The sequence below is a fragment of the Mirounga leonina genome, unplaced genomic scaffold (assembly GCF_011800145.1).
Source record: "Mirounga leonina isolate KUSES-001 unplaced genomic scaffold, KU_Mleo_1.0 Mir_172, whole genome shotgun sequence".
NCBI lineage: Eukaryota > Metazoa > Chordata > Mammalia > Carnivora > Phocidae > Mirounga > Mirounga leonina.
In genome coordinates, this window is record NW_023270442.1 from 10,335,024 (window position 1) to 10,361,929 (window position 26,906).

The 26,906-nt window shown below is 39.6% G+C and overlaps 1 protein-coding gene across 8 annotated transcripts in view; it reads right to left on the bottom strand.

Moving 5' to 3' along the window:
- The window catches only part of GRIK1 (glutamate ionotropic receptor kainate type subunit 1), a 383,844-nt gene that overhangs the window by 105,608 nt on the left and 251,330 nt on the right, over window positions 1–26,906 (bottom strand). For all 8 annotated transcript variants that reach the window (XM_035017581.1, XM_035017577.1, XM_035017576.1 and 5 more), the window contains 3 exons: window positions 22,479–22,660; window positions 4,445–4,498; window positions 1,107–1,280 (listed from right to left, as the gene is read on the bottom strand). In XM_035017581.1, coding sequence (XP_034873472.1) covers window positions 1,107–1,280; window positions 4,445–4,498; window positions 22,479–22,660 — 410 coding nt within the window. The remainder of the gene's footprint in view (window positions 1–1,106; window positions 1,281–4,444; window positions 4,499–22,478; window positions 22,661–26,906) is intronic.

A 26,906-nucleotide genomic window follows, 5' to 3' on the forward strand; every position in this document is an offset into this window, starting at 1 on the left:
CTACCCCTGCTTGTGTTCACTCTCTGGCTGTCTTTCTCTCTGTCAAATAAATAAAACCTTTAAGAAAAAAAAAAAGAAAAACAGGGAGCTTGAACATGGAATCATCCAGAACCACTTAATTCATTCATTTATTTTTTTCTATTCATTTGTTTCTCATAAAAAATGGTGGAAAAAGAAAAGAAATCCCAAGTTCATTTCTCTGCAAGATGATCAGTTATCGGTAAATTGCATCTTAAAAGCAAGAGTGCTTCTCCGAGGATGGGAACAGAGAATGAAATACTTTGCCAATTTCAAATGCTATTACCTGCCCACATTCCCAGTATCTTTCCCTTTAGATGACACGATTCCTACATAGAAAGCTTTTAAAAAAAATTTCCTGCTCTTTTCTTCATCATGCAGGGAGCTTCATTAGAGAAATAAAGCTAGGGTAGGTGCGTTTGACAACAAAAGACAACTGATGTTAGTGAGAAGCTCTCTGATGAGGCAGTTTGCAATTTATCTGTTCAGCAGAGTACCTCTCCCCTGTCAGGAGGTGGGCCTGGCATCCGCTTTGAGAGGAACACATGGCTGGTGTGAATTACTGTCAATGTCTGCAAAGGTGTTCCTGTGCATATCCAGGCAGGAAGAATGTGAACACACCAACAGTATGTGAATCTGGCGTTTTTCCACGTGTGCACCACTCGCTGAGATGCGGCAGAAATGAGGAAGGCAAACTGGTTCTGCATCACTTTTGTAGGCAGCTTGCTCCTCTTCTCCTTGCCCCCCTTCCCAAGGCCACATTCCCAGGCCTAAAACTCTCTCCACTCAGCCTTGCTTTGGTTTCTTATTTGTCTCCATTTGGCTGACAGTGATGGCTACTCCTGTTAACTTTTTTTTTTTTTGGTCAAAGGCACGTACAGTCAGAAAGCTGAAAGCAGCAGTTTTTGATAGTAACCCTGCATAGGCTTTCAAATTACCTAAAAAGTTTACTCCTTCTTTTTTCATTCAAGTCAAGGCACAGGTTATAATACTTTCACTCACACTATAGAAGTCATATGAGATTCTTAACCTAACCCCTAAAGGAATGCAAACATCATCTCAAATGATTTTATTTTAAGACTACTTACTGTCATCATGCCATCCAAGAGGCCAGTCTCCGGCCTGGGGGGGGCCTGCAGTCTCTCCATGGACCACTTCTCAATGATGGAGGACACGTGAGGGTTGTCAATATTAAGCAGCCGAAACCCAGTCATGTTTACACCACTGTACCTATAGAGTTCCAGATCTAAAGCAAATAAGTCCTGCACAGTATTAAAAATGACAAAAGAAGAAAGAGTTAACATTTTCAATGTTCTTTATGCAAAACAGAATAATGATTGCAGAAGCAACAGGTAGATTAAAACTAAAATAGCTGTCTTCTCACTGCTTCATGAAAGAACATTTCCCATTGTTCTTCCCTTGCACGCTGCCTGAGAAACTCTAAGAGTGAGCAGTTTTCATTTGCCTCTATTTTTTGCAATACTATCAGAATTTGGATAAATCAGGAAGAGGAATTTGGCTGTTAATAATTAGTATGCCCTTGGGCACAGGTTACAATATTCTGAGAAGTTAGAGTTCTGTTTCTAGAATATAGCGTTTGGGGAGTTGGAAGGAATCTCTGTGTTCATTTGGTCCAATGCTTTTATCTTACAGATGAAGACTCTGAAGTTCTGAGTGGTGATGTGACCAGTCCAAGGATGACCCAATTGTCAGTGGCAGTACTGCTCTTCTCCATCACTTCTTGCTGCCTCAGATCTTGTAAAGGAGATGAAATTTGAACTTGCATATGCATGTGATAGGAAGATCACTTCCAGCAGGAAAAAAATACCATTTCCTGGCTCATTGACCCGTGCCCCATACAATGAGGGCATGAAGAACGTTCACTGGATGCAAGCTCTGAGTAAGAAGTGAAGGGTTCTCTTCAGAGAATAAACTGGAGCATAGGGTTGTGTGAACACGAGTATCATAACAGTAGAACTAATTCCCTTTCAGACAATGTTTCAGGAAGAAAAGTTTAACCCACTCGTGTTTTCCATTACAGATGAGGCTGAGTGTAATCCAGAGGTTTATGTTGATGCATATTTATTTTGTTAAAGATTTTATTTACTTATTTATTTATTTTTATTTGACAGAGAGAGCATGAGCGGTGGGGGTGGAGGGGAGGGACAGAGGGAGAGAGAGAGAAGCAGACTCCCCGCTGAGCAGAGAGCCTGACTAGGACCCTGGGATCATGACCTGAGCTGAAGGCAGATGCTTAACCGACTTGCCCTTGTTGATTCATATTTAAAATGATATAAAATGTCAACTTTCTTCTTGTGAAGAAAGGTTTGACTCTAACATATGTCATTAAAAATATCTCACATTTAGAATAAACCAAACTTTCATAACATTTAACAGGAAAAAAGAAGAGAAAAACTTCCATAAAAATTTCCTAACAGTGTAACTCTTTTATGGAAGTGCAATGCAAGTTAGTATATGATCAGTGATGGCCGTGGTTCCTAAGGAGAAGTAGCTTCAGAAACACCTCATGATCTGTATTTGCAGAAGATACGCACAGATTTGTTCTTTTGAATAATTCTTTACACTGCTATCCTTTCCCAAGATAATGTTGGATTCGACTGTAGAGCTTTAGGAGGGCAGATCTGTGCTTCTGGCTCAGTATCAGAAAAGGAGTACTGCCTTCTCAAGTGTTATATTTTCCCCCCTCGTACTACATAACTTTCTTTCTTCTTTAAGTTTTATCAATGCTCATGGGCAAGAATGGTAAAAATATAAAAAGCAAAACATGGCAGAATGCAGATAAAACCAAAGGAAAATGCTTAACGAAGTAAATTTAAAGAATAAGACCCTAAAAAGAATGATTTCCTTTAACATGCTCAATGAATGGAAGGAAAACTACTCAAACTACAAGAAGTCAGAAAATTCCAGGATACATATGGTATCCCTCATGGACTCCACAGTACACAATGCGGTGTGTTAAAATGAATACTATACACAGGTGCAAAATTAGGTTGACCTACAAACTGAGGTTCCTATGCAATATAGAATATGGAAAGTCCAGGGTCCGATTTTTAACATCTGCTTGTCAGTGAAGAACGAAAAAAGAAGACTGTGAGGGCAAGTTGTTTGTTCCCAAATTGTCTCCTTGAAGACCAGACTTTTCAGGTTTCATTGTTCAAATTCTTTCTCAAATTTCAACAAAACCAGCTCTTAGGAGTGTGCACAGCCAGGGATGATAGAAAGTTCTGAGGCAGGTGTCCATGCTGCCTTGAGCAGAACCCAGGTGTTCATGGTGATGGGGGAAGGGCTTTAGTTGTGACCTGACTAAGATGCTTTGGAGTTCTCAAGGGTTTCTTCAACTGTTCTGACAGAAGCTCTAATTAGGATGTCAATGATGGGAGGGACGATCATGGAAACTTTAGTTCAAGGTTTTCTGCCCTGCATCCCACTCCCTTGCCCCAAGCTCTGGAACAGTGATGATTTTGGCACCTGCCCCAGTACATTGGTCTCACGATGTCCACTGTATCCTCATGTTTCCTGAGATACTTGAGTGAGGAGTGGAATTCACTGCTTCCATCAATAGTATGTATTCAAGGACAGCTGCCTGCTTCCCGTCCCAAATTCTTTTATTTCCCTTACTCACCAGCTTACCTTGCCAGTTTCATTTGGTAAAATGTTACTCTTAGGAAATTTCCCAGAACCTGGGTAGGTTTCACTGGACACACTGTTACAGATTAACAAAGAAAATTGGTTTTGTGTTTTCTTCTCCTGTGAGAAAGTGGAGTGTGTGCGCGCACGTGTGTGTGTGTGTGATTTTTAAAATTGAATGAGAGCTATCACATCATTTTGATGTGTTAAATGCCCTGAATCATTCTCCCTTGATAAGATAATCTCAAAATTTAGGATGTTATGGTTTCTTTTGAATTTCTTAGGCTCAGAACCATGATTTTTTTTTTTTTTTTTTTAATGGTGAAAAATGTTCGCTGTGCAAAGCATCTCCCATGCTCCTTTTCTTGATGATCTTCAAAACACCTGGTCGGTGACCCCTGGCTAACCTAGCTATCTACTGGACACAAGCAAGTAAATCACAAAGGATCAAAAAAGCCAAGATACACTTTAGTGTGCCTTCTAATGTATGTAGAAAATGTAGATGATTCTTCTTTTTGACTAGTTTGCACTTTGACAGTTCCTATTTAATGAAAGTATCATTTTAATCCCTTTCCAGATGCACATGCACTGATGCTCGTTGAAAAAAGAAAAGAAAGAAAGAACCTGCTGTTCAGCATTTCTGGATTTACAGGATTCTTAGGAAAGTGAGATAATTCTCCATGACACTATCCTGCCTCTGACACTGGTGGGGCTGATTTTTGAAATAACTGGAGACGTTTCCTATAACATAGAATTCATTTCCACCTGAAGTGCTTACCAGGGTTGTGAAAAAGTAGTGATAGTACTCAGTCATCATGCCCATGAACAGAATCTGCAAAAGAGAAATAAGGGGAAAGACTCAGAAACAGAATTATAATAAGAAATAGATCATTAGCTAGGAAATTGCAATAGCTTGAGGACATAGAGCAGGAAGGGGCTTTGGAAATCCACAGATTCAGCAGATCAGAAACCTGAGACAGATCAGTGGCTGATGGGGAGCTGATGTGGGCTGATGAGGATCCAGGCCATTAACCTCCATCCAGTGTTCTTTCATTAGATGATCTTTTTCATATGTTCGATCTTCATTGAAATGGTAGGTCTAATTTAAATGTAAAAAAATTAAAAATAGCTTATGTGCCAACAAATTTAATATTTGGATCCGACCTTAATAACAGTGTTTTGCTGTCCTTATTGACTAAGTGTCTGAGTAACCCTATGCTTAGATAGATATTTTATTGATCTCCTTAGCTTTAATACTTATCATACTGCCTCAGAGAAGAACTCATTAAATGCTGAATTGCAATACTGGTATGTAGATATATTTAAAAGAGGTTTTATACATATGCATATCTCTGAAGCCTTTCTCTCTACTGCTTTCCCATCTTATCCCACAGTATGAGTAGGGGAAAAGAGGATTTGTTTATAGATAGAAGGATGGGGACTCTTCTTGTACAAATGTCACACTGTGTCTTAATTTTGATCCTCAGTTACCTCTTGGGATCTTGACAGTTCCAGACATTCTGTGTGTATTGTTTTTACCTGGTAGGGAAGGGGGAAAAGGAGTGAAGAGAAAGGACAACGGTTCTAGGTAGAGTAAGTTTATTAAAATGTGATCTTACTTTTAGATTCCTGGAAATGGTGTCCACTGAGAAGAAACAGTTGCAAATGATTTGGAGATAAGGAAAGGTTTCTGTATCTTCTAAATCAAGGGTATCACCTTCCTTGGGTGGGGGGAGGTCAGCAAAGGACTATTTGGGTGCCATTTCTCGGTATTTGTATAGAAATAAACAGAGAAGTCTCAGAAATAAAATTTCCAAGGCAGTTTTCCCCACAACTCTGATAAACTCTGAATGCAAATGAGAATCCCCTCTGGAAGTTTTAGATTTTTTTTTTTTTTTAATTTATTTGAGAGAGAGAGAATGAGAGACAGAGAGCATGAGAGAGAGGAGGGTCAGAGGGAGAAGCAGACTCCCCGCCGAGCAGGAAGCCCGATGCGGGACTCGATCCCGGGACTCCAGGATCATGACCTGAGCCGAAGGCAGTCGCCTAACCAACTGAGCCACCCAGGCGCCCCTGGAAGTTTTAAAATCAGATATTCTTCGACTCCATCACAGAGACATCCTGAACTGGAATTCCTCAGAGAAGAGCCTGGGTTTCTGTATTTCACAGCAGTGGTTGAGAAACACACTCCGTGGAAAACATGTCCACTCACACCAAAGAACAGGCTTTCACAACTTCAACTGAAGAGATGGATTGAAAGGTCTCAGGAAAGACAACAGCGTGTTATCAGAGGTCCTAGAAAGTGCCTAAGATATGTAAACTCGAATGATTTTGCGTGAGAAGGGATACAGAATGAAGAGGGTATTCCATGACAGCACAGGACACACCAATCCTGCACTTCTTTTGCCCTCTCTGCTAATGTGGAGACCAGAGGAATTTTAAAAAGGGTAGAATTGCTTTAGGGCCATCAATAATGTTTAAAGCCATGCATAGTGAGGTCTTGTTAGCTGGTCTCTTATATCATTGGAGCATAAGGAGCTAACCTGCTGGGGTCAGTCAGGAATCCAATTTTTCACTTTAGTCATTAGATAGTGTAATTGCAGTCAAGACTACCTCTTCAGAGAGGACTGGGCAAATTTTATGTCAAGATAGAGGGCTAGACACTAAGATTTAAAATATTGTTTCTGAAACTGAAAAAGAAACAAAAAGGCACCTGAATTTTTAGCTTTTCACTTGGGCTGACTTTTCTTTTAAAATTTGGTTATGGAGCCATTTGGGCACCAGTTGAGGGCATAGGCTTCTCCCCCGCTTTTTAAGCAACCATTCAACTAATCCTTCTTATTATTTTTTAACTCCTGGAGGCAAATATTCGTTCGATATACGAATCAACGTATATTGATTCGTATCAGTTCAATACGAATTGTGTAATGTTATTGAAAGGGCTGGATTTTTTACTGTCTATCAATCTAAGTCAATGATATGAGGTCAAGGGTTATTTAATAAGAATAATTCTGGTAAGAAACAACCATTATTAAAAGAACATATTAGTGGGGGCGCCTGCGTGGCTCCGTCGTTAAGCGTCTGCCTTCGGCTCAGGTCATAGTCCCAGGGTCCTGTTATCGAGCCCCACATCGGGCTCCCTGCTCCGCGGGAAGCCTGCTTTGATATACCTCTTATTTAATGTTAGAAAAAAGTTATGAAGATGCAGTGAATATTCAGCTAACAGGTCTACTTTTATTGCAGAAAGAACCCTTGGGTCCTCTGAGTATGCCTTTCATTTAGCACACTAGAAAAATCTCTGTTCTTGACTTTCCTGCCTGGTGCCTGGGTCAGTGCCTCCTGGTTCTTCCCTTGAATATCTTAGAAATGGTAATTAAGAAATAGGTAGAGTCCAGCAACCCTCAGTTTTTTTCCTGAGATTAAGAATTCCTCAAAAACTAATGATGTAATGTATGGTGATTAACATAACAATAAAGAAAGAAAGAAAGAAACGGGTAGAGTCATGAATCATTCACCTGCCACCTTTGTGGATTCTCTAGGACACAGGTGAATGAAAAGCTTCTGGGTAAGAATAAAGCCAGTAGTGATGATTTGAAAACAACTGTCCGTGTGAGAGTCTGTGGACTGGTTGGGGCCAGCATCTCTGTTGTTTAATAGTAGTATATTTTATAAATGAAAGTACTGCATTCACATGACGATTTTCTCTCTGCACGTTGGTATTTCAACTAAAAGTCATTAGGGATTAAGAAAATGTCACATCAAGATAAATGTCCGTTTTTCAAATAAAAAAGTATAGTCATGATATGGGGAGTTTTCTGATCTTTGCAAAACTGACTTTTTCCTTAGAAAAACTACCTTCTTTGAATTTTGATAGTGTACTTGTCTGCCAGACTAAGCGGGAGGTGCTGACCCAGGCAATGTATACTTTACCAAGGCAGTCTTGCTAGAAACTAGCTCTGACTATCTTTAAATCATTTTTTAATAGCACAAAACACATCACATCACACACACTAATGCGTAGTAAGTGGGGCCATCAATACTATTCATATTGATGGGATATTATCCTTCATTGCTTCCACTAATATGTTCTTTTAAGATTTTTTTTTTTTTTCTTATTTGACAGAGAGAGATACAGTGAGAGAGGGAACACAAGCAGGGGGGAGTGGGAGAGGGAGAAGCAGGCTTCTCGCAGAGCAGGGAACCCGATGCAGGGCTCGATCCCAGGACCCTGGGACTATGACCTGAGCCGAAGGCAGACACTTAACGACGGAGCCACGCAGGCGCCCCCACTAATATGTTCTTTTAATAATGGTTGTTTCTTACCAGAATTATTCTTATTAAATAACCCTTGACCTCATATCATTGACTTAGATTGATAGACAGTAAAAAATCTAGCCCTTTCAATAACATTACATATCTATAAGAGGGATAATACTGAGTATCTACTACTCTTCTTGATTTTAGAAGACCCATAGTTTAGACATAATTTGTACCATTGCCAATTTACCAGCTGGAAGGACAAATGGCAGGATTGCATTTCCTGCCCCCTTGTGTTTGGGTGGGGCCATGTGCTGGTTTTGGCCAAGGAGGAAGGAAAGATACTGACATAGGGCCATCCTCTAGAGATTTCACCCTGATAGATGACTAATGAGGTTATGAGGGCCGTAGCAAGCTGTTTTTGTTCTGAATAGATACAGTTTTCTGTTTCATGAGTATTGCAAAGCATGTAAATGCTCTTTTTATGACTTTGTTTTGAATGCTGGAGAGTTGAAGGTGAAAATTGTGGGTTTTCCTTTAGCAACAAGAATACAAGGTATATATTCTATGTGTGCCAATGCCATTCAGCTTTGTTTTTCTTATCTAATTTCCCCCCTTCTTTCCAACTCCTCTCCTTTTTTTAAAAAAAGTATTTATCACTTTGTTTCAAGTGTATTTTCTAGGCTGAGTTAATTCCTTGTGTAATAAATATATAGCACATAATAAATAATCATGGTTAGGAGAAGCTGAGAGATCTTTTTCTCATAAAGAAGGATGAACTGTTCAGATCTCATGTAGCTGGGCTGGGTTAGAGTAGCAAAAAAGGCCTCTAATAAAATAATATTCAGTGTTAATCATACTCTATGTTCCTGCAGAATCGATTATAAGAACTCAAAAGAGACTGTGATGGTTAATTTTATGTGTTAACTTGACCAAGCCAATAAGTGCCCAGATTAAACATTATTTCTGGATGTGTCTGTGAGGGTGTTTCCAGATGAGATAAACATTTGAACTGGTAACTCAGCAAAGCAGATGACCCCCCAGTGTGGTGGGCATCATCCAGTCCACTGAGACCCTGAATAGAACAGAAATGCAAAGGAAGGAGGAATGCATCCTTTTTCTTCCTGCCTGACTGCCTGAGCTGGAACTTTGCGTTTCTCCTACTCTTGGACTAAGATTTTCACCACTGGCTCTTCTGGTTCTTCTGGAGGCCTCCAGAATCAAACAGGAATTATACCACTGCTTTACTGGATCGTCAGTTTGTGGATGGCAGATTGTGGTCTTCTCCTCCTCCACAGTCATGTGAACCTATTTCTCATAATAAATTCTTTTCATATCTATCTCCTATTTGTTCTTTTTCTCTGGAGAACCCCGATTAACACAGAGAACAATACCAAAAGACTAAATGTCTTAATACTTTGCATATGTATGATATTCCATGCTATCTAGAAAACGTAATCCTTAAACCAGCAAGAAGAAGGGTGACTCACGCCTATTTGAAGAATTTCTCTGAATTATACTATTATGGAAGTGCCACATGACTATTGTGTTGTTTCAGTAGCTTGAAAATAATTAACTGTTTTCTTCCCTTTGTAGTTAAAATGAATCATCAGAAGATAAAATAAAACTCATTGGCAGTAAACTCTCAAAAGGACAATTCTAATGGTCCCACTGTTTTGTTTTGTTTTGTTTTTTAATTCATGAGAGACAGAGCGAGAGAGAAAGGCAGAGGGAGAAGCAGGCTCCCAAGGAGCAGGGAGCCTGATGCGGGACTCGATCCCAGGACCCTGAGATCATGACCTGAGCCGAAGGCAGACGCTTAACCATCTGAGCCACCCAGGCGTCTGGTCCCACTGTTATCATTATACCCTGATACATAGTTATTGCACATTAACAATGGCGGCCCCACCTTGGCCCATCTGCTCTCTGGAGCTTTTATAACAGAACACTCATGACCTTGATGACAGCAGCATTGATTTTCCTTGGTGTAGTCCTGTTGTCCTCGGCAAAGACTATCTCTTGGATTTAGATGGGTTATCACATAAAACCTGAGCAACACAAAGATCATGCTTTAGTTTGTCTTGAGAGCCCTCATTCAAGTCCAGATGAAGATGACCAACATAGTTTGTGGGTTCTAACTTCTGTGGTTGGTTACACAGTTGGCCTATAAGATACCTAGAAAGTCTCTGGGTAGAAGTCTTCCAATGACATGTCCTGGCATCTCAAGAAGCCTGCATCATATTTCAATGTGATCATTTTTCAGAAGGCAATGCAGTGCTATGTAGGCAGTAACAAAAAAGATTCTCTACACATTCTCAGCATCCATTGCTAAGGGCAAGCCACATGTCACAAATAATTGGCATACACTGCTATCATAGTAGCAGAAACTTAAAATGGAATCTGGAGTGCTCCTGAACGATTTTGAGTATTCTTCTAATATTTATAAGTGTTTTTCTTACTTTTCATTGAAAAATAGGTGTCTTAGAAGTTTATATTGACTAGCCTAAAGTGTATTGCTCCTTTTACAGCCTTCTCAATATTAGGATAAATTCTCAACCATCAGACATGGATTTTAGTCAATAATTTCAAGTGAACAGCTTCCAAATGTATGACATGCAACGTGGCTAAAATAATGGTTTTACCTTAAGATAGAAATAAGTTATTTCAGCATAAGAATAATCTTCAGGAAATCAGTTGAATGATAACTAGTTTCAAAGCAGTGATTTTAAGAAGAAGGTTTGAGTGCTAGGGTTGAGCGCTCTTCCTCACTGGCCAACTGTGGTAGTGTAGGATGCATCTACACTATCCTTTGAGAAGGATGCTTCTTTGGCCACACACTTTTTCATGTTGGCCATCAGTAGAACAAGCTAAGTGTAAGTAGACCTTGAGATCAGTTTTTATCATTGTAAAAAAAAAAAAAAAAGCTCACGCAAAATAAATGATTATAACCTATATCTACAAAGGTAACACTGAAGTGCCTAGAAAATAGCATTAGGCGTATAGAACTCCTTATGGAGTAGGCTAAATAATGGCCCCATAAAAATGTCCATATCCTCATTTCTAGAATCTATTAAAATGTTACTTTATATGTGAAAAAAGAACTTTTCAGATGTGATTAAGTTAAGGATTTTAATTTCGGGTGGGGTGTGGGCCCAATATAATCACAAGGGTCCTTATAAGATGGAAGGAGGGGGTCAGAAGGCAGAGAGGGTGATGTGAAAGTAGAAGGAGGGAAGGCAATTAATGTGGGGCCACAAGCCAAAGAATGAGGACAGCCTTGAAAAGGCAAGGAATTGGATTCTCCCATAAAGATTTCCCCTGGCAGAATGAAATAGGCAACCCTGCCAAAAGGAGAGAGTAAAGATTTTGGAGGATTACATGAACTGAAAGAATAAACTCTCTGCAACATCCAGGGAACACTAGTGGAAAAATGATGTTTAAAAAAGAACACAATGGAAGAAAATTTGAACAGCAAAGTATTGAAAAAATCTACACAAAATACTGAAAAAATCTGGAAAGTTAACAGAGAATAAAGATGTTGAATACATTGTAGTCTTTTTGCAATAAGCAACTTTCATAATGGTGGTAGTAAAAACTATACTTCCAATTACCCTGAAGATAACTTTTTGAGGGAGAGATGGGCATGCAGCCATTAAATACTGATCTTGCTGGTCTCGTGAGATATCTATAGACTAGTGAAGTCATCTTGAGTCTGGGTCCTATTCTTCAGCTTTTCTGACTTTTTATTTTGTCAATTGATTTAATAACTATCAGGTTGAGAAAATATATGAGTGTTTCTCAGTGTATTAGCATCTCCAGAGAACTTTTAAAAAACACCAATGCCTATACCCCATCTCTAAATATTCTGATTTATTTGGTTTTCTAGGCATCAGTATCTGCTCAAAGCTCTCCAGGTAATACTCACATGCAGGCAGAGCTGAGAATCACCTATTTATATTAACCAAACTTATATTTTTAAGCTATAACAATAGTGATCATAGTGACTGTTTTCTGAGTGTTATAAAATGCCCACTGCTATAATAGGTTTTGTTTTTGTTTTGGGTTTTTTTTTTTTTTTTACATACTACTGGAGAGAAGGTGTTTTCCTCAATTTATAGATTTGAAAGACAGAGCATAGTTATAGCAGTTGAATCCAGGTTTGATTTCAATCCTGGGCTCTTTGTGCTATGTTAACTTATTAATTGATAATAGGAGGTATATGTGGCAGGAAAAGTCAATAATTTTTAAAAATATTTTATTTATTTATTTGACAGAGAAAGAGCACAAGCAGGGGGAGTGGCAGGCAGAAGGAGAGGGAGAAGCAGGCTCCCTACTGAGCAAGAAGCTTGATGCAGGGCTCAATCCCAGCAACCTGAGATCATGACCTGAGCTGAAGGCAGAGGCTTAACTGACTGAACCTCCCAGGTGCCCTGGAAAGTCAATAATTTGCACACAGTTTCTTCTGGACTTTGAGAACCCAAATAAAAACATATGGTTGTTTGGTGAGACCAGAGTTAGAACCACAGAAGTTGGAGTTTTATCATAAGGAATGAACCCATCAAACTAAGTGAATTTGATAAGATGCCCATGTAGTTTCTAGGGAGCCTTCTGTCCAGAGAGCTGGACCTAGCTGTACAAGGTTGTACCTTGGATGGTGTTACAGGTTCCATGAGGACCCTTACTCACTCTTCCTCCTTCTGTCAGGATTTCAGACCTACATGGCTATTTCATTACAATATCTCTTTAGATATTAGAATTAATGAGATCCTAATTTTGAATCCCTTTGGTGATATTTGAGAAGACCTTTAATCTCTTTAGTGGAGTAAACTCTCATCAAGAAAGGACAGTTTATAAAAAAAAAAAGTAACAGTTTTTTTTTTGTTGTTAAAATGTGCCATAGACATAATAATAGATATTTTGTGTACTAAGTGTTATAACGGCAGTGGGTACAAGGTGTGGAGGGCTTTGCATGACATGTGAAATAATGCGTCCTTTTTAAAAAAAAATTTTATTGTTATGTTAATCACCATACATTACATCATTAGTTTTTGATGTAGTGTTCCATGATTCATTGTGCATAACACCCAGTGCTCCATGCAGAACGTGCCCTCTTTAATACCCATCACCAGGCTAGCCCATCCTCCCACCCCCCTCCCCTCTAGAGCCCTCAGTTTGTTTTTCAGAGTCCATCGTCTCTCATGGTTCGTCTACCCCTCCGATTTCCCCCGCTTCATTCTTCCCCTCCCGCTACCTTCTTCTTCTTCTTTTTTTTTTTTTCTTAACATATATTGCATTATTTGTTTCAGAGGTACTTAAGGCAATGTGGGCATGGTGGTCGGGCACTCATATGACCTCACTGATATGAGGAATTCTTAATCTCAGGAAACAAACTGAGGGTTGCTGGAGTGGGGGGGGTGGGAGGAATGGGGTGACTGGGTGATAGACACTGGGGAGGGTATGTGCTCTAGTAAGTGCTGTGAATTGTGCAAGACTGTTGAATCTCAGATCTGTACCTCTGAAACAAATAATGCAATATATGTTAAGAAAAAAAAAAAGAAGATAGCAGGAGGGGAAGAATGAAGGGGGGAAATCGGAGGGGGAGACGAACCATGAGAGACGATGGACTCTGAAAAACAAACTGAGGGTTCTAGAGGGAGGGGGGTGGAAGGATGGGTTACCTTGGTGATGGGTATTAAAGAGGGCACATTCTGCATGGAGCACTGGGTGTTATGCACAAACAATGAATCATGGAACACTACATCAAAAACTAATGATGTAATGTATGGTGATTAACATAATAAAAAAAATTAAAAAAAGAATTTCAAATGAGAGGTATAAGGTCATCTATTTTATTTGGAATAACAGTTTTTGAGGCTACATGGATGTTGGATGGGGAAAAAGGTGGGGGTTCATGACAGAGCGATCAACTGTAGTGTAGTAGAAAGATGATGATAGAGATGGAGAAAAAGAGGTTGAATCTGAAACATATTCAGAAAGCAGAAGCTACAACATTTGGTAACTCACAAATAGGAAGGGTAAGGTAGAGTCAAGTGAACTCCTAGGTCTCTGGCTTGAGCAATTGGTTGGTGTTTCTGGCCACCAAGATAGGGGCAGGAGGAGAAAGTGGTTGGCTGGAGGAAGAAAAGGAGGAAGATGTAGTGTGTTAAGTTTGGTGTGGAGATTTAATGACATCAGGCAAGATATGATAGAGAGACTTGGGAAGTCAGGCTGAGAGGAGGTTTGGGGACCATTGTTGTGACAAAGTGTAGGAGATAATGCAGTGACAAGGTTAGCAGTGGGAAACACTGTATCACTCTTGTAGTTTTGCCTAGGCACAATACCACTGATGATATTGATGATGGTAATCTCTCACATGTGGGCTATTTCATGCATCAGTGGTAGGTTTAATGCCTTATAGGCATTGTCATGTTTAACTTCTCTCAGAACAACGCGAGATACGTACTATGAAATTCCCATTCTACCGATATAGCAAATAATGAATTACAAGGTCCTCTGCTAAATGATCTCAACCAATACATTGGAGTTTTTCATTATATTTTATTCCCCCTCTATCTTGGCATAGTCTTTATCACATACAAAACATCTAATACATGCTAGCTGAATAAATGGTGAAATTTACATCCTACAGGGTCACCCTTAAGCAGAAAGGATTTGGCTAATAGTCCTGGGGAAAGTAGGCTGGGAAGATTCTTTTGGTAAAATCTTACATTTATGAAGTGTTGAAGAACCTGATGTGGTTAACATAGCAAAGTGAGTTTTAACCTACTTCAGTCTTCAGGCTTCTTTAGAGAACCTGATATAAGCTATGGATCCTTTCTCCTGAAAAAGGCACATTGAGGGGAATGAACATCCCCAAAATTTTGAATAAAGCTGAAGTTCACTAATCCTGCTAAAGGTTTATGACATGCTTTGATGTACACATATTCAAATTATTTACATGATTTCTTCTAAATTACCTCCACTTCTACTGCAAGGATAATTTCTCTTATCACCTATTACAACCAAATTCTGATGTAGCTGGAATTAAGCATTACAGTATTTCTGAGGCATGCATGTGATTTTTATTACCTCCCAATTCAGATAGAAACAAATCTATACCCTTTTCCAAATCTACTGTTTGGAAGTTTTTGCGAGTATGCAAATGGGCATCCTGTGCACTAAGAATGTGGACACATTGCAAATCCCTTCACTACATTGTTAGTTATCCACAGAGCTCAATTAATTCTTGTGCATATTAAGTAACATACCCATATCTATGAACCACTCCTTACAACCAAAACTAACTCTGTGCTCAGGAAATGTAAACAGATTTTAGTCTCAGCCTGAGAGAAACAATTAGGATGAGAATGTGCTGCCAAAATAATTATATGATATACTACAAATTATCATCAGTTAAAATAAATGGAGAATCATCATTATTACATTGTCAGGATTTAGCCAAAGTAATGAACTTCCCATCAATTAACTGTCTCAAAGACTACCAAAGGACTCTAGGAACTTAAAAACAAAAAAATGAACGGCTTAATTATTTCCCCATTTCTTTGAAAGCTTACTAAGTACAAGGCAATGTGCAAGTTCTTTATGTTTGGACACTGGGAAGAGGATTCTTGATGATTTCTATGCATGGAGGCTCAGAACAGAAGAGAACCTTAGCAAGATTAGAATCCAACAATCCTATTTTACAGATGAAGTGACTGGGTTGAAGAAGAATCAACAGACTTGCTCAAAGTAGCATATTTAAAGGACCTAAGAAACTCAGACCACTGGCATGTTAAGCCCTGGTTTGAAATTCCATTAGGTGGACTTCATTTGTCTCATCTGTAACATGGGATATTTTGAGAGGAGAAGTAGACATTCCAGTCAAATGCATAGCATAGTCTGGCACATAGTGAGTGCCCAATGAATGACAATTATTTTATTCTATTAGAGCAAGAGCAGAATTTGCAACTGCATCTACCAACCTTTAGTCTAAGACTCTAGTCCCAGTCCCTTTCTGCTTTAGAAATGAGTTTCCCCATCTTTCACCAGTCTGTGGGCATTGGATAGCCACATTCTGTGACTTTCATTTTCAAGCTCTCTTTTTCTCAAGGGGGCAGGGAGTTATTTTTTTCTTGTTGTTTTTACTGTTGTATCTTTCTCACCTTCATCAGTGCTCCACAAATAAGTGTTAAATGAAAGAGTGAATTTTCTACTGTGTCTCTACCACATTCTCTCCTTGGCTTCAATCTAATCACCATTTCTTGAGGACTTATGTAAACTAGACAAATGACTGGATGTTGGATAGTAGAATGAAAACAATTGCATCCAAGGAGTACAAAGCTTAACTAGAATGTGTTCCATGTTCTATTGCGAGGAGAATCAGTTGGCATCTTGGTGTACATAAGAGCAGCATACTGGGATTTTTGGTTTTTTTTTCACTTTTAAATCCTGAGGTAAGTTTCGAATCCCAGCCTAGCCACTGCTGACTCTGTGACCTTGGGCAAGTTACAAAATCTCTCTGAGCTCTGTCAGTTTCTTGTGCACAGAATTTTCTCATAAAAATTAAGTGAGTGATGCATTTTATCTGCTTATCACAGTACCTGGCACACAGAAAGTTCTGTAAAAGTAGTTTTTAAGGTCTTTGGCCTATTCTGTGTGTTTACGATTAGAGATGGAGTTGCGTATCTGATTTAGTGGGTGTGGGTTCCAAACACAGGTTTGCAACCTCTTGGCACATCACAGCTCTACTGCTTGACTGGCTGTTTTCTGTGTTGAGAGATGAAGACTGACAGGCTTCTGTCCTGGGGAAACATGAAATGAACTTCTTCTAACCATCTCTGTTTGTCCCGGTCCCAGGCAATAGGCCCAACTTCTAAGAGGAAAGAATCAATGCACAAAATTATTTGATTAATCAGCATTGCTGCTCTACATTCTAGTAGAGGGAAGCCAGGCATTAAAAAAAAATACATTTTCTGGGCGCCTGGGTGGCTCAGTTGGTTAAGCGACTGCCTTCGGCTCAGGTCGTGATCCTGGAGTCCCGGGATCGAGTCCCGCATCGGGCTCCCTGCTCGGCAGGGGGTCTGCTTCTCCCTCTGACCCTCCCCCCTCTCATGTGCTCTCTCTCTCTCATTCTCTCTGTCTCAAATAAATAAATAAAATCTTTAAAAAAAAAAAATACATTTTCTCCCTGGCCTTGTTTTTATGTTAATTGACAGAAAGGAAAAAAAAACCAAAAAAACAAGAGCACACAAATGTTGATAGGAGAAAATGTGATATAATTCCACAAAATATTTTGGTACTAAAATGTTTTATGGAGACTAATGGCTCAATTATAGCTTCATACTCATTGCTATAAGTGTTGTGAGGGGAAAAAAGTCTCTCTTCTGACGCACTTGTTCATGCAAACAAGAGAGCAGGTTTCCTGAGTCGGAAACAGTATGTTCACGCTCAGTATGGCTGCTCTCCAGCTCAGGGACGTGGCCCAGCCCTGATGCAGCTTCCCTGCTGGATGGAGCATCACGGCATTCCCTCCCTTTCTATCAGGGACGAATTAGGATTCCGACTACCGTGCTTGAAATTGTGACTTGCTTTCTCAATCCTATTACAGGATTTGAAAGTGATTATGCATTTCTCTGAAGAGGCAAATTTATTTTCAGCAAGTGGAATTGTAGGCTGAAATGCGTTACAGTTCTTAAAAATATAGGATTTCAGGGGTTGAATAAAATCTTCCTTTGAGGAAACCGAGGCATAGAAGAGCAACTCGTTCAAATGTCTTGGCAGAGTTGAGAGTATAGTACACTGAGTCAGGTGGAAGGGAGGTGATTTTGGAGATTGCTTTTATCAAGAGCTTCTAGCAGTTCTTGGATCATTCATTCACCCTTTCCCTTTATACATTCAACAGAGCAGTGTTGAGCGCTATGTGTCAAGCAATGTTGTACATGCTCAGGATTTGGGGGAACAAGACAAAGGAGGTTTCTATCCTCTTGGAGGTTATAGTATTGTAGGGAATAGGGACAACAAATGAGTCAATGCCTGGATCTTTGGATTAAGAGCATGCTCATTACATGGTAGATGAAATTATTACTATCTCTGAGCTTCATTTCTTTGTGTGCAAAAGAGGGATAATACTAATTATACCAAAAGCTGTTGTGTAGATTAAAGGAGATGGTTGCTTATCACTCAACATGGCACTGGGCACATTTTAAGCGTGCTGGTACAGAGTCTTCTTATCTTGTTCCTTATCTTTAAATTCACTTCCCATCAGCCACTCTCTTGGTAGGATCACACTCAGAAGCAAACAAGGGTGCAGATAAGGTGGGCACTGGAGAGTCAGTGGGAAGAGAGTGGGACTTGGAGGAAGTAAAAGCGAGGAGTTGCAAGGACTGGGGGTGTCCACGCTGGAGACAGGCTGGGAGACGGGAGTATCCTTGTGAAGCATCAGGACATGAGCTGGGAGGTGGCGGATGGGCAGGGAGAGGAGAGGACACCAAGTGATGGGATGGGACCCCTGTGTGTGCTGCTGGTTGCTGGGGCCACTGTCAGGCTACAGAAATTCACGAAGACAGATCATTCATACGGAATCTCTGTTCCTCTGTAGCCTAATCAAGTCTTAACATTTGAATTTCTAACTAATTTTGGGGAAATAACTTTTCAGATTCTGATCATACAGCACTTGTTCAATGTGAATAGAAATAATTACTTTGTTGGAGAGATTAGCATGCTCAAGAATAACTATAGACTTTCCCCCAATTTTTACTTTTAGATAGATGTCAGATATCTTCTTTGAAGCGCATTTGATTTCTTTTTTCTTCTGAAGAATCATTAAAAAGTAGTAAAATATGATGAAGGTGCAGGGAAATGCACGGAAATAATGGGAAATGTGCTTGAGAAGAAAGCCAAGTTGACCTGGCAGAGAAAATTTTATCAGCAATGATTTTAGTCACCAAAAAAGCGGGAGCTATTAATATTAATTTCATCTGAAGGAGACTAGCAGCAAGTGGTTGTGTTTTTTTCAGACGTTTCTGGAAACCTGTTTCGAAATGGAATGGCTTATCCATTCTGAATGGGGGCCCTGCACGGTAAAATGTGCACACAGGCTCTGAGAATAGGTGGTCCGGAGACCATCAGGCAGCCTGGCTACTCAGAGAGTGACCTCGTCAGGGCACTTAACCTATCTGAGCTTTAGTTTCTTCAACTCTGAACTGAGAATACCAAATTTACCCCAGGGGTTATTTGAGGCTTCATAAGACAGTATATAGCATGCCAGGCACCATCATTTGCACCTCAGTAGAAGAGGTAGGAAGAGATTGGTTGAATGGTGGCCAGAATTAGGACCTTGAACTCCTGCAGTCTTCAGCTTCCCTGGGGACACACTTGGCAGACAGAAGGAAGGTCTCTTTGTTTCTACAGCTTGTTGCCCAAAGCCAATGGGTCAAGTCAAACTGGATCAGACAGAGCACTGGGCCTCATTTTGACCAGAATAGAAAGTCCTGAGGTCTTCAATCTCACTTTCCAACCACACAGCTTTTTGGAGGTCCAGATTAAACCCAGTTAAACCAATCTGGAGGACCTTCATGGCAACCTGGATCCTCTGGTGTGATTTCAGAGTGATGGTATTTTCACATACAGTAAGGGAGGGGTTTTATGCTGGAACATTTTAAAAGGCCCTCCCCTCCCCCAACATTTGTAGTTCATTAGTCTACAACAAAAGGTGGATGAACATGCTCTTTAGTAGTTTCCCCCAATACCTCACAGCAATCTTACCACACACATGATGAGGAAAAGTAAACACAAGATAGAATACGATATGGCACAGAATAAAGGCAAAAGGTTTCGTGTCAATGTTTAGAACAAAGCTGAACTAATCCCTCTCCCCCTTACCCTCGGCAGACATTTCTTGGGAGTGCTTCACTAAGAAGGTTTTTTTTTTTTTTTCTTGGTTTGTTGTTTAAAAAATCGATCTCTGAATGATGTAATCTCTATGCTACCAGGAAAGAGCCACTTTCATCAAAGGAACATCATATCCATATTTATTGAAATAGAGGAGAAACTCTAGCAGCTCTTTCCCAGACTTGCCCAGTCCAAGCCTGTGCTTTGGGAGAGAAGTAGCCAGTTATGTGAGCCAAATGGGTATCTCACCAAGAGAAGCCTTGTCAGCAAATCATTCTCTTAAATGTAATGGAAGTCCCCAGTCTCTGTTATAACACGCTCCCGGGGAGAAATACTTCTTGGCATTTGAGGGCTACACATAAAATCTGGGTGTTTTTCTCGGTTCTGGTTCATACCCTATTACACACTTTAATGGACTGTACTGAAATTCTCAAATGAAGCCTTAAGATAAAGTGCCACTGATTGTATTTATTTTACCTTTAAAATGAGCTGTTGACATCACTGCAACATGCTTGTTTTCTTTACTGAGATATCATTATAATTATAATATCCAAGATTTGTTAACGCAACTGTAGTCTAGAAGTAGGTAACACATATTCTCCACCTAACTGGAAAAGCAACATTTCATAGTGGACAAAGTTCAGTGTGGGATAGAGGCAGCTGAATTCCAGTTTCTTGCTCCTCTCAAGTGAGAGGATTAGCCTTGATGATGTCTAAGATTTTTTTTTCTTTTTTTTTTTTAAGTAGACTCCATGCCCAGCATGGAGCCCAATGGGGGTTTGAATTCACAACCCTGAGATCGAGACTGGAGCTGACATCAAGAGTCGGACGCTTAACCGACTGAGCTGACTGAGCCACCCAGGCGCCGCCCTAAGATTGTTTTTGACTGCAACTTTATTATTTGTGTTTGTTTTTTAATTTTTTTTTTTTTTTATTTTACATATGCTCCATGCCCAGTGTGAGGCTTGAACTCACAACCTTGAGATCAAGAGTCGCATGCTCTACTGAGTGAGCCACTCAGGCACCCCATGACTGCAACTTTAAATATGTTCTATGACTTGAAATAGATTTTTAGTGTAATCATCCAGGAGATAATAGAAACCTCTAGTCAACTTTCCTGATTGTTTACTTGCAGTGAAATTAAAAACTCAACTCTGAACTCAATGGCTTCAGAGAGATGCCCTTCAAGTATGAGATCCAACACTGGAGAGTCAGGTAGGATGGCTGCTCTAAGAGCTCTCCCAAGTGGTTCGGAAATCCACAGCTCTACATTTGTGCAGAGGGGCTGATCTACTTATCAAAGTAGTGCCCATTGTCAGTCAACCACATAGCACATCCCAAACCTATTAAACCAGGGACTATAATAATAGTTTGTGTCATTTCAGATAAGAACATTGCCTTTTGCCACAGTAACTGCTTAAATTAAATACAAAGAGACACCCATTTAAGGCCACGTAAATATGACCTGGCTATTTTTTCCCATGTTCCTCCAAATTCATCCCTTGATCTTTTATCAATGCCTCTATTTTAAGCATCTGGCTAGCCCTTTCCGTCGTCTTTGTCTATACCAGAGTTTCTCAACCTCAGCATTAGTGGTATCTTAGCATATACATCTCTTTGTTGTGGGGCATGTCCAGTGCATGATAGAATGTTTAGTAGCATCCCTGGTCTCTATTACTAGTTGCCAGGAGAGTACCACTGTCCCCTATATGACAACCAAAAATGTGTCCGGACATTGCCAAAAGTCCCCGAGGGTACAAAATCCCTCTGCGCTGAGGACCACTGGTCTATGCTTTATCTTTTTTAATGCTGAATTTTCTTTTTTAGATTTTTTATTTATTTATTTGACAGATAGAGACACAGTGAGAGGGGGAACACAAGCAGGCGGAGTGGGAGAGGGAGAAGCAGGCTTCCCGCCGAGCAGGGAGCCCGAGGTGGGGCTCGATCCCAGGACCCTGGGATCATGACCTGAGCCGAAGGCAGACGCTTAACGACTGAGCCACCCAGGCGCCCCTAATTCTGAATTTTCTTTTGTGAGCATAAGACCAGTGCTATATCCTGAAGTTCTCAAAAATGATTACCCTGTTGTTATTATTCCTAACATTACTAAATCTTTCATTTACATACGATTTCATAATTTATCCCAAGTGTTTCCACCCACATTATTCATCAAGATTAATGCATGGCAGCTCATTGTCTGTGACAAGTTAGAAGAGAGAAGCATCTTTTCTTTGTTGTCCCTGTGCCCCCTTTTCACTATGCTCAGAATCATGTATGTTTGACAAAAGAGGTCTTGCCATGAGGAAGATATATTTAGGACAAGTCAGGTGTTATGGAAATGAAATCTGCTCAGTCTTTTCAAGAGATGTAAAAGAAAAGATGCTTAATCACCTTGAAATGTCATCCTTCTCTGTTGATAGGATCTACATGCCTCCCAATACATAGGACCCCACATCTACAACTATATATAACAGGTGGCTTCTTTGAACTCCCTGAGCCCTATGAACTCCCTGAATCCTTTAAAAGGGCTCCTAAAGCTGCCTCAGCCTAAACCGGACTTCTGCAGTTTTATCATGTGCACTAAGTGAAACCAGATGGCATTTTTGAGAAAGGGAAATCAACAAATCCACACCCCCCCAACTTTACCTCTTCCCTGCCGCTCTTACCTGCTTAAGGATTTCAGCAGCTGTTCCATGTGAACAATCAAATATCACATAGAACTCCTTGCCCTTCTTCATCTCCTTGAGTAAAGGCTTGGCATCTTTATTCCCAGAAGGCAGCTGGCGGATTTTGATTTTAATGTTATATCTGGAGGGAGCTTTGATGAGCTCTTGCAGACGAATGAGACCTAGAAAATGACATCCCATCATGCAACAGACTGTTCTGTCTAAAGAGGATTTGTTTATTGTCATTTACAGTCAAACTCATATCATTCCCAAAATGTATCAAGTGGCTACCTTCCTAAAGGTTACACTATTGACTTCTCTTTTTTTTTTTAATTTTATTAATTTTTTTCAGAGAGAGACACATCGAGAGAGGGAACACAAGCGGGGGGGTGGGAGAGGGAGAAGCAGGCTCCCCGTGGAGCAGGGAGCCTGATGCAGGGCTCAATCCCAGGACCCTGGGACCATGACCTGAACCGAAGGCAGATGCTTAACGACTGAGCCACCTGGGCACCCCTACACTATTAACTTCTCATTTGTCATTTCCCTTTCTGTGGTGGATTATACTGTATTTTCCTTTTGTGGGCATGTGTGATTTGGAAACACAGTTTTCCTAAGTGAATGTTGAATTTTGTTAAATGCAATTGTCCTCTCCAGCTTTTGGCCAACACCACAAATCTTTAATAAACCAAGTCTGTAACTGTAAAACTTTTGTAAACAAAAGTTGCTTAAAGTTTCCCAAAGTGTTCAATGAAATGGATAATGCTTGCTTAAAACAAAACAAAACAAAACAAAACAGACAATAGAATACTAGAATTTATTGGGGCTGTAAACCTCTGTAAACTATTCATCAAGTATTTATGTATAGTATACTCTTTCCCAGCTAATTAGCTGGGTTTTCTATATAATTTTCCAGTTCCTACCATAGAAACTATTTAGAAATGGCTCATCACATCCTCTTTCTAATATGATTGAACATTGAATTGGAAAATCCTTTCTTGATTAAAAAAAGAAGGACCATAGAGTTTTTAGAGATTATGATAATAAAAGCAGAAACAAAATTCCTTTAAAATCCACCACTGATAATTGTAAGAAAGTGTATACAGCCAACTAACTTGACAGAGAATATTTGATTCACTACAAGTGTGAATCTACTGAGCTGCACCATTCTTTAATAGACATACTTTACTGGAGTAAGGCAAACTGCTATAAAGCCTCCATCTTATTTCCCCTAACATTAACTTGTGATTGCTACACTGCATGATGTTGGTTATCACTCGAGGACTCTCATCACATTGGAAAACTGAAATTTTTTTTTTTATTACACAGTTCTGTGTCTTTAGGATTTGTCAACTTCAAGTAATCAATATTAAGTTTTATCAGTATTCAGATGGAAACTTTGGTATGCCCTGTCGTGGATGCCAGCCACCTCTGGACTTGATACATTTCTTTCATTTTCTTGTTTTATTTAGTTATCCACCCCCTCCACCCAAGGTACATTTTTGTGGCTCAGATGTTAAAAGATTTCTCTAACATCTTGGATAGGTTACGATCTGAAGTACATACAGTAACTTTCCTTTTTTTTTTTAATTTAATTTATTTTTTTAAATTTTTTTAAGATTTTTATTTATTTATTTGAGACAGAGAGAATGAGAGAGAGAGAGCACATGAGAGGGGGGAGGGTCAGAGGCAGAAGCAGACTCCCCGCTGAGCAGGGAGCCCGATGCAGGACTCGATCCCGGGACTCCAGGATCACGACCTGAGCCGAAGGCAGTTGCTCAACCAACTGAGCCACCCAGGCGCCCCCATACAGTAACTTTCTAATTAAGCTGTTCTTCAGAGCCTAATGGATGCAAGCAATTGCGGTGGGGGGGGGGGGTTGGTAGTGGTTAGGATCTGTAGAACCATAACAAGATTTATTGCTCATTATTTTTAAAAAAATTTTTACATAATAATTGAAATTGTTGGAATGTAGTTTTCATGGACTCTTGCTTTTTTTTCAAACCAATCAGTGTGGTTGAAGGCTCTCAAGTATCAGTAATGAGCCACTTATCCTCTTCGCTTCTGGGATCACTAGTCCTGAGCCACTGATGAATATTAAAAATGGAAGAAAACCGAGCACATGGGCTTGCATAGTTGTTAATCCTCCAGTAATCCTGTGAAGTAAGCATTACTAACTTCATTATTTCCAACAAGGAAACTGAGGCTCAGAGCAGTTAAGTAACTTGTCAGGGTCACAAAGATAGTTAGGAGGAGCCATTAGTTCAAATTTTCTGTGAGTCCAGTACTCAATCTTTCTACCTTACAGTCCAGCCTTACAAACAGATTGCTGGTGCTGAGGGAACAGAGATAATTTTGGATTATTTGATAAGATGGGAAAAAAAATAGAAACATGGACCCACTCTCCTTTCTTCTTTACTCCTGGCTACTTGGGTCTCATTTTTTTTTTTCTTTTTTCTTATACTGGAGCATGACCACAAAGGAGGTCAATGTGGCCTTTAAATAAGATGGGAAAACCATTTAAAAAGTGCATTTTATGTGCTGCAACAAACTGCTCTTTTGTTCTTTGCTGAATGGAATGTCAATATGAAATGCATCTTCCTATCATGATGACTTACCCATGTTAATGGTATTTTAAAGTTGAATACATTTTCCATTTGTTCATTCATTTTTATGGGAAAACGTTTCCTGGATGCTCATTATATGCCAAACCCCATGCTAAACCCAGGGTATGGGACATGAACCCATCTTGCTTTAAGAAAGGGGCTTCAGTTGTTCCTATATGGCTAGAACCATAATAAACAATGTACTGGTAATTTGTAACGTAAGTATTGCAATATGTTAGTAATAATCTTGCAGCCTTGGTTTCCAATGTTCATTTCATTTTGATCAGCTCGGTATGTTGCATTAATTGTTTCAGGTATTTTCATTACATGAAATCTACCACATGTCCGAGATGATTTAACCTATTTAAGTGTTGAACTGCTAGCAGAACTTGTAAATTTACAGTAATTCAGAATTAGTAAGGAAAACAGTTCACCAGTGTTTAGTTTTATATTGAGATCTTCAGCTTGGAATAAAGTTGTATAAAACGCAAAAGCAAAAGCAAAAAAAAAAAAAAGCCCATAGAAGGATTTCATCCCATAAACTCTTGTGACATCGATGAGTATCAATTACTACTCAATTTTTATAATTCACAAGCTGAGGCTGATGGAGGCTGATGGAGCAACTTGCTCAAGACCCCAAGGTCTTATTAAGGTTCTTAAGTCCAGGACTTGAATCCAGGTCTACCTTCTGACTACCAATTTCAGACTCTTTTTATCAAATCAGTGGTCCCTCTTGACTTTTAGATTTCAGGTCAACTAACTACCTGAATAACTAACTAACTAGCTAGCTAGCTATATGAATAAGTAACTGGATAAATAAACAGAGAAAGAAAACTTTGGACTAGCATAAAGCATTCAATCTTTAGTTGGCAAATGAGGCCATTAATAGACATTTTGCTCTCTCCTCCTCAAAACAGGTGACCATGCAGAGAGTTATTTTAATACCAATAGAGGAGAAAGGAGAACAGCTCAGTACGAAAGACCAGTTTCTAATTGGTCTAAATTTGTCTTTTGGAAATACTCACTACTAAGTCCCTAATTTTTTCACTTTGTCTGCTTGCAGGTGAATTGGCCTCAGGAAGGAAAAAGCTCAGCAGATTTAAAGATTACAGAGGAAATTGTGGGAAGAAGAATGAGGGTGGAACAGTGAGGTTTACATTTCTCTTCCCAAAGCAATTGTTTGCTTAAAAAAAAAAAAAAAAAAAAAAAAAAAGCCTTTCTGCCTTAACTAGCAAACATTGTATAATTTACAATTTAAGAGCCTTCCCCCACCCACAGGAGAAAAAAGTTAGAGAAAGCTTCCCTTTTATTTGCATTTTGCAGCAATCCATCAATTGCAGTTTGTTGTAAAGAATAGTTAAAATTTATTTGCTAAACAAAGGGAAAGGAAATTGAAAGCTAATGGTCATGCTGTGTTTGGAAGCTAGCCTTGAGGAGTGACCCAGTGCTCCCAGGATGGGACTCCAGCTGCAGAGGAGGGTTAGGGTGCATGCAAATCTGGTGATGGTGGTAGTCTTTCTAGCCCACCATGGTGGAGGGACTTGAAAAATAAAATGCAGTTAAGGAGACAACCAAACCCAACTGAGGGACATTCTGCAATAAAGCTGACCTAGACTCTTCAAAAATGTCGAGGTCATGAAAGGCAAAGGAAGGCTGAACCAAAGGAGACCAAAGGAGAGTAAAATGAGATGACAACTAAATGCAATGAGTGATCTTGGATTCAAAAAAATCCTGTAAGGGTATTATTGTGTCAATCAGAGAAACTGTAATATGGTGTGTGTCTATCTATCAGCTATCTATCTATCTATCTATCTATCTATCTATC